The sequence below is a fragment of the Rhinolophus ferrumequinum genome, chromosome 15, assembly GCF_004115265.2.
Source record: "Rhinolophus ferrumequinum isolate MPI-CBG mRhiFer1 chromosome 15, mRhiFer1_v1.p, whole genome shotgun sequence".
In the NCBI taxonomy this organism is placed as follows: Eukaryota; Metazoa; Chordata; class Mammalia; order Chiroptera; family Rhinolophidae; genus Rhinolophus; species Rhinolophus ferrumequinum.
This window is the reverse complement of record NC_046298.1, coordinates 37005166-37018862: the sequence shown is the minus strand read 5'-3', so window position 1 is coordinate 37018862 and position 13697 is coordinate 37005166. Positions and strand designations below refer to the sequence as shown.

Below are 13697 nucleotides of genomic sequence, written 5' to 3'. Positions count from 1 at the left end.
AAATTATAAATACAAAGAGCAGAAATCCATAGAGAATTAGGAGAAATATGAGAAAAGGATCACACCGAGATAGGTTTTTTTTTAAAAGAACAACAATCAGTAAGTTATGTAAACCTATGTCTGATAAAGCTGATAAAAAAGGAGCAAAGATTCAAATAAACTGATTAAAAAGAGCAAAGATGCAAATAAGAAAATGAGTAAGAAATCAAATGAAGTTACAATAAAAGAATCTTGTGAATGATTATTGCAAACAAATTTGACAACCCAAAACAAAATGAATACATTTCTAAAAAACAAAATGCTACCATTGGCACAAGAAACAGAAAATCTCAATAAACCTAATAAATTGAAATGGTATAAAAACATCCCCTCAAAAAAAAAAAGAAAGAAAGAAAGAAAGAAAGTAAAAAGGCTAAAGCCTGGATGGATTTACAAGTATATTTTAACTAAACTTTTATGAATGCACTTGATGACCTACTTGATAAGAGATGAACAGGGTAAGGAAAAAACACTTGATAGAAAGGATTCCAAATGACTGAGAAGTATATGGCGATATGCTCCAACTCACCAGTAGTCACCAATAATAGTGCAAACTAAAACATGCAAGGAAGATAGTATCAAGTGTTTACAAGGATGTAAAAAGAGGTGCTGCTGGTGTGAGTGTATAAACAGTTGTAGCCATTCTAGAAAGTAGTCTAATTGTACCTAGTGAAAATGTGCAAAAAACACTTTGTATGATATTCTAGGGTAAATATCCTAATCTAGTTGAGGTGCACAATGGGATACATACTAAGATGTTCTTTGTGGCAGCTGGGAGCTGTATTCATGACCACGGGAGTAAATAAATAAAAGGAGTAAATACATACGTGTACTATGGATTATTACGCAAATGTTACAAGTGATGAGTAACATTAGAGCCCTGTACACAGAGGAACATGATAGATCTAAAAAATGGTGCTGAGTAGGAAAAAAATGACACTTTTGTAGCATAATACCATTAATGTCAATTTCAAACACACAACCTATAACTTATTTGAAAAAGATATATAGGTATACACACATTTAAGAATGCATACCAAACATAACTGTGTACATGCCTGTGGAGCCTAGGAATTGGGAATCATGGGGGAAAGAACCAAGAAATGAGTGTTGGACTTAACAATTTTTATAATGTAGTATGAATTGAGGTCCAAAAACATAAATGCAAATCTACAAAACCAAGAGTCATACCCTTCCTGGTGTCTATCTTAATAGTAGGCAGAGTCCTAGCAACCTCAAATATCCAAACACAGGGAGTTCTGGGAGACTCTGTAACTACCATTCCCACTCCAGGATCAGAGAAAAGGGCTGGGAACACAGCTGTTTTGGACTCGACACACCAGGAGGCAGGACGCCGGTTGAATTTACAATTCTGTCTCACACAAACAGCTTGCTCTCAGGTATGCAATGCAATGCCCTGCTTGATTTCATCATTAACAATTGCCATATTATCTCAAGTAATCCTCACAGAAACCTGAAAAGCTGGAATTATTTCATATTTTATAGATAACTAAACTGAGCCTGAAAGAATAAATTACCTTTTCTGGTTTTCCTAATGAAAAGAGCTGATATCCACATGAAGGTCTAACTCTAACACCTATACTTGTGCTGATAACCAAAAGAACGGATACTTCCACTGCTCCTTCTGTAAGAATATGTCAGGAAGTACCATGCAAACCACCTTTAAGAAAGCTGACCAGGAAGGTGACTCATTCCCTAGCCACTAAATTACCCTCACCTCACTGGCTTCAAGGAATCTGCTTTCTCCACCATATAATCTATTGTCTCCCTGTCTTGAGGTTTGTGAATAAAGTAGAAATATCTTTGTAGGGTACAGCAAATTAATACGCTAAGTAGGAACTTGAAATCTTGTTCTAACAAGGAAATATCTTTTTTTAGATATCTTTAAAAGGGGCCCAATCACAATGGTGCAATTCTGCCCAAATTCATGTGGAGCCCTAACATTCAAAGATAGTAACTACTAAAAGGGTACATGACTCAGTGGAAATTTTAATTGTATATCACACAAAGTTTTGCATTGTGTTGGCTCAGGAAGAGATGTCTGAAATACTTTTAAAAAGAAAGAAACCTTCTGCAGAAGAAGAGTACAAGTGGAATCATAATGCATCTGAAGAAGTGGATCCACATTTCCTTTTAACTCATTTACATCAATTGAGGCAACTTTAAATGAAAATTAATTTTCAAGTGGTCATTTTTAAACTTCAGTTATTGAAATAATGCTTCACAAATCCTGAAACAACTTAAAGTTTTATAAAGGGTAATTAATATATACTTCTTATTTAAAGCAAGCTCTACATGAAGTTGGGCCATCTTTTTCTTCTTGGGCAACAGGAATGACAGAAAATAGAAAATATAGTATATAAGGAAAATGCAGTTTGGTAGGGCCCCCATATCTACCTAGGAAGACCTTTTACTGAGAAAAATTATTTCCTTTCTTAAAAGGGAAACTTCTATTTCTGCTTTCATATCCTCTTTCAAATATCTATGCTTGTTTTCCTCCCTTTCTAATTCCTTGGAAGGTAGCTAACTTCATATCTTTGGGCAAGAAACACTGAGGATGAGTCTGGAACATCCTATTATTGCCAGAAAATAAGGAAGCTTACAAAGAGTCAGGGCAGCACTGAAGGGAGCAAGGAGTTAGCTTAAAGTGGCCACTAGCTGCTAAGTTCTATTTGAGTATCAAAAATATATACATTGTAATGAATTGAAATGTGTTAAGATTGTAAAAGGCCACGAATTCATAAGACAAAAAAGAAAAATGTTAAAATGCAATGCATAAATACATAGGCATAATAAAATGAGAATTTAGTAAGGACAAAGTGTACACACACACACACACACACACACACACGGAATTCCTTTCCATTAGTTACATAAGGCATAGAAGTGTGTGTGTGTGTGTGTGTGTGTGTGTGTAGTTAATAGATAGATCTCTTATCTGTCCCAGGTCTTTAGTCAAAAGTCAACTTGGAAAGAGAACTTCCCTGCTACACAACCTAAATATATCAACCTGGTCCCCTACCTCTTCCTTCATCTTTTTCTCCTTAGAATTTATGCTTCTACATAGTATATATTTTATCTATATGTATGTATGTATGTATGTATCTATCTATCTACATTTCTATTGCCTGCCTTCCTCATTAGAAATCAGCTGTATAAAGACAGGGTGTTTTCTCTTTTTTATTGACTACTTTTATCTCCAATTTCCAGATTAGAACAAAGCCTGGCACACAGTAGGCACTCAATACAAAAATTTTAAATAAAACATACACAAATACAAACCTTCTGCTTAGTGAAGAATTTTAAAAACTCTTCAATATGACAAGCAAAAATTATATAAACTGTAACAAGGCAGAAAGATATGTTCAGCATAATAATCAAATTTAAAAAAGGAATCTAAAAGTTCATTACCCATTGAGTACAACCAACAAAGTGGAAAGGGTTTCACCAGTATGTTCTAAATCAACTGAACAGACTCAGACCCTCATCTCTTAGGACAGGAAATCTCTAGATGATCCTAATATCTATGTATCAGATATTAATAAACCATGAGTTTTTAATAATGCTAAAAGGTCAAATCAATATATCACAACAAGACAATGGATTGTATAGTTGCAAATAAGCAAAATTTAGTACCATATTGTGAGGAGAAATACCAGATTGTAAAGTACAAACACCTATGCTAAATCATGGTGTAAAAGATTTTATCAATATTACAAATGAAGTTTAATTGTAAAAACAGAATCAATGGCTTGGGTTTGTCACCTTGGAGGAAGAAATCAGGATCATATGTAGAACAAGAATCAGTTAATGAGTAACTCAGACTGTTCAACTGTCTGAGTCATCATTCTTTTCCCTTGAGGCCTGGTAAGTTTACTGTAACCTTGGCAGCTTCTGAAATAAGTTATTACTCAACCCTTAGAAAGTATTAAAATAAGTATTCCTATATGTCCAGAAAATATAAGAAAGAAAAAATAAATGACATGAATTTAGCTTATGATATTAATATATTTTAGGTTAGATGTAATATGTTCGACAGTATTTTATAACTATTACATTTGTTTCTGTTCAAGGTTTGAAGTATTCAATTATACTAAATCTGTAGTTTGAGTTGTTTAAAGGGAATTTGTCTTAAGACTTAAGAAAAAATAATTTTCATATTTTGTTAGATATAAATATGAATTGACAAAGAAATTATGAAAGCAGTCATAATTTTGTTCCATGCACATATATAAATCCTTCACTCTTTCCTAATTCATTTGTTCTCATATGTTTTTATAGATACTGTCCAAACAACACCAAAGATTCTAACTGGTCCTAACTGTTCAAGGTAGTTATGTTTCCATATCATCAAGTTTTACTTCCCAATATCCACTCATAAAATAGGAATACTGTATACTGCCCCACACTCTCATGTTCCTCCTTACTCTGAAGAATGGTAATGATTTATTCTCTAAAAATTTTAGGCTCCAACTTCTTTATTTTTACCATTAGTTGAAAATGGCTCATTCTTTCTGTCTGCCAGCATGTCTTTATCTGATATCTCTAGTTCCAAAGAAGTTATCCATAAACTTCTTAAAACAAGTTCACAACCCATCCACAAAAGTTCTCATTAACAATTTTATCTTATTATATTCTATCACAAAGTAGGTTAGAACCCACACTGAAAGCAGAAAATCAAGTAATTCCTTTAAAATGAAGAGCCAGTCATTAACCAATGGATCCATTCTCTTAGTTTGCCATTCTTTCTTTGAAGCCCTATGGTAAATCACTGCCACAAATGATTTTAATTCTTTATGAGAAAGCCTGTTAAGGAGTTTTGCTAGGTGAATTTTTAAAAATCTATCCATATTGTTAATTTTTAGCAACAAAATGAAGCAACTCTCCGCTTTATGAAGGCTGTATTCAACTTTCATACATTTGTTATATCATAAGGTTTCTCCTTAGGATAATTATGTCATATCAAAAATCAAGGCTTCTTCACGTATAGCAAACATAGGGTGTATGAGTCAGGACTCTAATTCCAAGAAGTAAAAATCCAATTAACTAAAGCAAAAAAAGGAAATTTATTGAACATAAACATGAAAAGGATGGTGTAGACTTCAGGCATGACTGGATCAAGGAGACCAAACAATTTCATCAGATTTCTGTCTCTCATCTCCATTTTCCTCTGTGTTGGATTTATCTTGGGAAGGCTTTCCTCATGTAATAGCAAAAACAAAACAACTAACCAACCAAAACAAAACAAACAAAAAACCCAAGAAACAAAACTGCTGGTGAGTTTTTAATCTTACTAAATCCTTGAAACTTGCAATTCCAGAAAAAAAAAATCTCTTACTGCCCATAACAATACCCACACCTTCTCATGGCTCTATTGGTCTAGACAGGGCCATTTGCAATCCCCTTATTAATCACTAGGTGAGGGGACATAACTGGCCAACCGATGACCAATTCACTGTTCTCCCTGTTCATTAGTTTCATCAGAATCAAATGCATTGAAGGTGAGTCTCAAATGAGGCATAGAACAGATCACAAAGTAATGGATGTCTACTACTCAGGCTGTTTCAAATAAGGGATGCCCATGAACTAATGGCTTTTCCATAAGCACTATATTCATAGAATTACTAACCATTGAATTCACAGATATTTATTTAGTAAGGATTGAGTGGTGACTGTTTTCTTTCTTATCCTTGTTATAATCAGAGAGTTTCTCTATTATGAATTTTCTGATGTCGTCTAAGGGCTGAGGCACAGCTAAAATTATTCCCACATTCATTACAGTTATAGAGTTTTTCTCCAACATGAATTCTCTGGTGTAGCCTAAGGGACAAGATCTGATGGAAAGCCTTCCCACATTCATTACATTCATAAGGTTTCTCCCCAGTATGAATTCTCTGATGTTGATTAAGGTATGAGCCACAACTGAACGCCTTCCCACATTTGTTACATTCATAGGGCTTCTCTCCTGCATGACTTCTCTTATGATGAATTAGAACCAACGCATCACTGAAGGCTTTCCCACATTTACTACATTCAAAAGGTCTCTCTCCAGTATGAATTCTATGATGTCGATTAAGTTGTGAGTCAGTCCTGAAAAACTTCCCACATTTGATGCACTCATAGGGCTTTTCTCCCGTATGAATTCTCTGATGTTGATTAAGGTGTGAGCGATAGCCAAAGGTCTTCCCACATTCATTACATTTAAAGGGTTTCTCTCCTGTATGAATTCTTTGATGCAGAGTAAGGGCTATGCGTCTGCTGAAGGCTTTTCCACATTGATTACATTCATAGGGTTTCTCTCCAGTGTGAATTCTCTGATGTTGATTAAGATGTGCACTCTGTCTGAAGGCTTTGTTACATTCCTTACATTCATATGGTTTCTCTCCTGTGTGAATTCTCTGATGTTCAACAAGGAAGGCATAACGGCTAAAGGCCTTCCCACATTCATTGCATGCAAAAGGTTTCTCTCCAGTGTGGATTCTCTGATGCTGAGCAAGGTGTGCACTCTGTCTAAAAGCTTTGTTGCATTCCTTACATTCATATGGTTTCTCTCCAATGTGAGTTCTCTGATGTTCACTGTGAAAGAAGTCATGGCTAAAGGCCTTCCCACAGTCATTGCATGCATATGGTTTCTCTCCACTGTGAATTCTCTGAGGTTGAGTAAAGAATGAGTAACAGCTAAAGGAATCACCACATTCATCATATCCATGGGGCAATTTTCCAAAATGACTTGTTTGATGTTGAGTAAGTAATGAGTGGAAACTTAAGAGATTTGAAAAATCATTCCTTTCATAACGTTTTACCTCAGGAGGAATTCCTATATCTTTACTATGGTGTGTACTCTGGTTGAATTCTTCACATTCATTACCTATCAAAGATTCCTTCTCAACATGTTGTCTCTTATGTTCAATTAGGACTGAATTGGGGGGGAACATTTTATCATAAATATCAAATTTATGTACTTGCTGTACTGTGGGAACTCTCTGTTGTGTTAAAAGTACTGACTTCAAGAGAACACTTCTCTCAGAATAATTATATTTATTGTCTGTTTTCACAGAAGAGATTTCCTTAAGACTTGTCACTTGTCTGAAATGCCTCTCTTGATTTCCATGACGCTGCTTAAATTCACCCTCATATTTCCAAGCTTCTCTGAAATTGGAGCATTCAAGGTCATGACTTGTAAGTCTTTTCATCACCATCCTCTGGGAAATTTCCTCTTCATCAATGTACCATTTTGGAGATAATTCCTTAATTTCATACCAAGACTCCCAGTCTGAAAAATATCAAGAAAGCAAATGTCTCCTTTTTTCCTTTGCAAGGAAAAAGAAAACTATTATAGAAGAAACTGAAGAATTTAATTGGGAGAATGAGGGGAGAAAGTACCCGGTTTTGACATCTCTCAAATACACTCATATGATATGAACAAAATACAAAAAAAGCACAAAGAATGAAGAGAGCTCATGGAGAAAGGTATGTGTGTTGGTGATGAGGAGGAGGTGATTGGGGAAACACAGTAAATATAGGGCATCAAGATGCAGGCAAAGCAAAATGCCAAGAAGATAAGAATTGGAGACAACTGATTAGATCATAATCACAGTTTCCTGCCTCTAGTCTTTCAAGTCTCCAGTCCTATGCTGCACTATGCAGTCCTATTCATAAGACTAAAGCTCCATGAGGGCTGGGATTGATATTTACTTCTTCTTTTTTCTTCTTCCTGTTGTATCCAGTGCCTAGGACAATGGCAGCATTTGGTTGAATGAATGCTGAAAGAATGCTCAACAACTTCTAAAATTGTATCAGGGACCAGAGGAAAGAAAATTTTTTTCTCAGTGTCTAGAAGGAATCTGGAGGTCAGCTTTTCTCAACGTTGAGAGAAAAATTATGCCTACAGAGTACATACTTGATACTTCAGGAGAGAATACTGGTTGAGATAAAATAGAAAGAAAACTATTGTTTAAAAGAATCTCAAAAGGGGAAAATGAGAAAGTCCTTTTAATGTCACATGACAATAATCAGCTAATATATTCAACTATATAGAACCTACTACTAGAACAACTAGTAGAGGGGAAAAATTCTGAGACACAGATCCTTCTCCCTTTTTAAGCATTAAGGAGAAAAATAAAACTTCTGTGTACATAAATTCAATATTGCACATAAAGAATGATTAGTTAACATGATACTGATTATTAGTAGTATAAATGTCAGAAAAACAGATCAAACTCTAGCTTAGTTAAGGAGTAATTCCTGGAGAATGTGAGCTTAATTTCAAGGCTTTGACAAGACTTCCAAAATATAGTAGTTATTTCAGTGATGGAATCATTTTCATGTTTTAATATGCTTAAGGATTATTTTAGAACTCCACATGTTAGCATTTTGGGGTTAATTAGATACATCTTTTCTATAACTGCTTCCCATCTGTTGTAAACAAAGGTGCCTCCACATTAGATCAGTACAAAATAGAAAAGCAAAGAACGTATTATGCATCTCTATCTTTCTTCTTTCTAATACAGCCTTTACTTCAAGGAAAGCCACCACCCCTACCAGTTCCTCCTATACACAGCTGTGGATTTTCTCTTCCTTGGGCACCTATCTCAACCCAGGCCTGAGAGGACTTTGCTTATTTATCCTCTGTTATGTCCACACTGTTGTTCTTTCTTTCTGCAGAAGTACAACTACTTCTGTTCCCTCACCCACTCTCCTACGACCTCTTCTGTATCCATCACTCAGGGCCACTATATTCCCTCTTTCTAAGAATAAATCTTTTCTCTACTCCAGGCAAACGGCAGCTTTACACAATACCTAATACAATGCTGAGCAAAAGAAGTCTGATGGGAGAAGACTACAGACAGTTCTGATATGAGGTAGTCTGAGGTGTCTGCAGCTCCAACCACTCCCTCTTCTCCCCTCCCCCCCCCCAAAAAAAAAGATATTCTGGACTTAGGTAGATAAATATTATAGGAAAAGGAACTCCACATGGGTTATTTCCAGGGGAAACTATAGAGCAGGAAATAAGTATTGTATATGTAGAAGGCATATTCACTATGATTGGAGTAGAGAATACTTAGAAGTCAATGGTTTCATGATGATATTCAGCAAAAGAAAAAAGATAATTCTCCCTTATCAGTAACTGAGAGGAAAAGGGAAGTTATGGATTCAGGCAGAATAGAAGAGAGCTAAATGGGCATCCATGTTGCACACTGGAAACACAGGGTTTGGGATCAGACAAAGCTAGGTTTGAATCCTAACTATATCTAGCTAGCCATTTACACTAGCTTAAACAAACTGTTTAACCTATCTCTTGAGCCTCAGTTTCCTAGCGAGCAAAATGAGATGACCTTGCAAGTATGGTATAAAAATAAGGAATAATATATTTATAACATACCCAGCAGTGTTTAGCTCATTATAGATATTTGGTGATACTTATCATAAAATATAACACATTAATGTATACTCATTAAGTATTTCTTATACCTATACCATTAATAGGCTCAGATAGTATTACATCTGATTATGTACTAGGCGGATGTGATATCTATCATATCATGGGATTGTGAAATAAGCTGATGATCAAGTGGCAAGACCAAGATTGAGAGAGGTAAACCCTGTGGGGTTAAAACATACCCAGGCAATGTGTTAGGTATTAGAGATATGTAATTTCCAACTGATTATAATCTATCAATGGATGGAAGTTATAAATCAAAGTATGATCAACTCTGGAATCCAATCAGAACTACATAGTAAATAGGCTTATGTATAATGTTGGAAGAGGGAAAGGTCTTACTAGACTGGGGACCTAAGTTTCCCATATGTTCAACTGGTGAGCAGTAGATAAAATGGTAGATATACTGATGAAGTAAATCATCTCCTGGTATGAAACCCAGGAGATTTGAGTGGGAAGTCTCAGAAAAAAAGACAACACCTATGGGGGAAGTCGGTTTTTTTGTTTTGTTTTGTTTTTAGTGAAGTATAGTTTATACAATATTATATGAGTTTAAGGTATGTACAACATAGTGATTCAACATTTATATTTCTTATGATGTGATCACCAAAATAAGTCCAGTAACCAGGAACTATCTGTCACCAAATAATGTTATTAGGATAATATTGACTATTTTCTCTATTTTTTTTAATAACTGGAGAGTTGTACCTTATGGGGATATCTTAAGAAGGTGGGAGTTTCCTGCTCGTGCCCAGAAATGTTCCAATGAATAACCTGACCAATGACACACAGATTTACAGATCTGATCTCCTTTTGTAAAAGACTGTATAGAGCTATGCTGCCCAATATGGCAGTCACTAACTACATATGGCAATTTAAATTAATTAAAATAAAAACTTTTGAAAATCAGTTTCTCAGTCACACCTAGCCATATTTTAAGTGCTCAAGAGCCAAACATGGCTAGTGGCTACTGTATTGTAAAGCACAGACATAATTTCCATCACCACAGAATGTTCTATTAGACAGCACTGGATAGAGATCCAGATTAATATGACAAAGATCGTATGGTTGAATGAAGAAAAGACAGAAAAATAGGGACAGGAGCCAGTTAAAGGGAGAAAGAAACAGAATACAGCTTTGGGCAGAGAAAAAGAACCGGGGTCAAAACTATTGTATACATCTCATAGAATCTCCTGGATTTCAGACCAGGAGATGATTTACTTCATTAGTATGAGGTCAGACAATTAAGTCCGCGAACTCATCCTAGAAAAAGTGCTACATACCTCATTGCAAATATCACTAAGGTGACCTTCCAAGTGCTCCCCTTGGGAAGCTATGCACCAATGCCAGCACTAGTCTACCCTTCAAAGCAATTTTGGAACTCTTTTTCTGGAATGACCATCAGAGCTGTCATCGTATTACCTTTGATGTCCTGAATGTCATCAAAATATCTTCCTTTCAATATTTCCTTTACCTTCGGGTAAAGAAAGAAGTCATTGGGGGCCAGATCAGGTGAGTCGGGAGGGTGCTCCAATACAGTTATTTGTTTCCTAGCTAAAAACTCCCTCACTGACAGTGCCATGTGAGCTGGTGCATTGTCGTGATGCAAGAGCCGTGAATTGTTGGCGAAAAGTTCAGGTTATCTAACTTTCTCAAGCAGCCTTTTCAGCACTTCCAAATAGTAAACTTGGTTAACTGTTTGTCCAGCTGGTACAAATTCATAATGAATAATCCCTCTGATAACAAAAAAGGTTAGCAACATCATTGCAACAAGTTCGCGAACTTAATTGTCATACCTTGTATGTTTACCATTTCATCTACTGCTCACCAGTTAAGCATGTGGGAAACTAGGTCCACAGTTTAGTAAGACCTTTTCCTCTTTCATAGGCTAAAGAATATGAAAGTGAAAAAAGCCACCTGGACTTAGTCAAAGTAGAGGGGAAGAAGCCAGATTGCAAATGGTAAGGCAATGGACGAGAATATGAAATAAAAGCAATGAGTGAAGATTACAACTGGTATATAAGTAACTGGAAGACAGAAGGGAGTATGGTATACAGGAACACTAAAAAGGTCCTATAACATGTTATGAAATTATTTTAAAGAAAATTCAAATAAAAAATATAACTGCATCAAATGAAAAATATATGTATACATGCCTGTTTACTCCCAGTTAATTTATATCAGGTCAATTTCAATCATAATTCCATGAAGGTTTTATTTCTGAACTTATAAAATTATTTTAAAGAATGCATGGGAAAAATGATCAATAATATAAAAGAAAATTCTGAGGAAAGAAAGAAGTTTCTAGGACCAATAATATGATCTAAGTCTTGCATTTTATACCTTCCTTCCTTAAAATCTCTGTGAAAGGTCTGAACCAGGATGATTTGTAAAATTCTCTATCATTGTGTGGAAATGTCAAGAGAAACATACAGAAGCACAAAAAAACTTACAGGAGGCAGAGAAGAACCCAGCAAAGAGGAACATGAAGTGCCCCCTATTGTTACAGCAGCAATAGGAAACTAATATAGAAATCAAACTGGTACAACCTTTCTGGAGGGGATGCACTTAATCAGCAATCCTACATCTAGGAGTCTACATTGGAAATACAGCCTCAACAATACAAAAATACATATGTATAAGGTCAAATTATTACAAACAACCTATATGTCTACACATCAGAGAGTAGTTGAATATACTTTGATAACATCCAAATAACGGACTATTTTGCAGCTGTTAAAAAAATGAAAAGGCTACCCATTAACCAATATGGAGTGATTTCCTGTATATACAGTTAAGTGAAAAAGCAAATATGCAAAGAGTATCTATGGTATGCTACTCTTCACGTAGTATACAAGAAGATACAGGAAACTACATATATATCTCCTAGTTTGTGCAAGAGAAACATAAAAAGGACAAACCTGAAAGTAAAGAGATTGGTAATCTACAAGGGGTAGGTAAGAAACGGGTAGGAAGAAGTAGGGAATACAAACAGGATAGTAGGGATGAGAAGGGAACAACACTTTTCTAAGGATGTATTTTTTCAAGAGCTCTGATTTTATTTTTTATATAGATAGTGATGTTTCAGATACCAAAAAGATAAATAATTCAAACCAATCAGGGTGTGTGGTAGGAACACAAAATAGAATACAAACAGTAACAAATAAACCTAAAGGACCTAACCTAAGTAACTTTGTAAAATAGTATTTTGACTAAATACTGTAAGACCACAGACAAAGAATCAATAATGTAATCTAGTTAGTAAATTTGTTTCTCACAGAGAAATAGATTGGAAATTCTGAAATTACTTTATGTGAATATTAAAATTGAGCAAATAAGTAAATACATTGTTTCTCATTGTCATAAAAAGAAATTACAAATAAGTAAAGGAGGAAGGCTATTAATACAATAAACCCTGTGGAGCAGGACTAGGATCAAGGTATCAATATAAACTGATAGTTTTAATATATATAAAGACAGAGGCAGAAATAAATATAGAAGTGTGTTTGTATGTGTTATTATACATACATTTATTTCCCAGCTCAATCTGTGGTGAGGGCCTAGAAGCAATGGCATCCCAGTAGCATTGAGCCCGACTAACACCCGGACCTTGGTTTCTAAACATCATTTCCCAATAAAAGGAACCAGGACTCCTTGGACAAGTGGTTCATTCAATGCCGGGGTATGGATAACAAGATGAATCTGGGACACCTAGAACCATAAAGGAAGGATGTGCTTAAAAAATGGATGGGGGCATGTCAAAAGGTCAAAGGAACCAACTTGAAGGAGATCCCAATGATCAAAGCTGGAAGAATTTGAGCAACAAAATGATTCATTGGATTTACCTCACAGAAAAAATAAAAATTCATGGTTCTATAAACATAAAGAAATAACTAAGTATATAACTAAACGGGAGTGAAGGAACAGTTCTTCCCTACAGAACAACCCTAATTAATACTTGTAAAGAAAAGAGGGAAATGGAAAAATCAACATTAGATCAAGATTATGGTACTAACTGTTGCAGACAAAATTTAATGAGCCAATGGATGCTAAAATTAGTGGGAAAAAGTTTTAGAACACACTGAATTGTTTCAAAGTATCTCCCCCAAGATATTTCTTAATTACAAATAGAAAAAAACTAATTGTACAATGGAAAACAAGGCGGACACCACCTTCACCAAGTAATCAAAGTTAACAT

At 35.2% G+C, this 13697-nt stretch overlaps 1 protein-coding gene across 1 annotated transcript in view; it reads right to left on the bottom strand.

Moving 5' to 3' along the window:
* Nucleotides 1-5681: 5681 nt before the first annotated feature.
* The window catches only part of LOC117035348 (uncharacterized), a 49027-nt gene continuing 41011 nt past the window's right edge, over nt 5682-13697 (bottom strand). The window contains exon 12 of the mRNA XM_033129243.1: nt 5682-7333. Within this exon, the coding sequence (XP_032985134.1) occupies nt 5760-7333 (1574 nt within the window). The 3' untranslated portion in view covers nt 5682-5759. The remainder of the gene's footprint in view (nt 7334-13697) is intronic.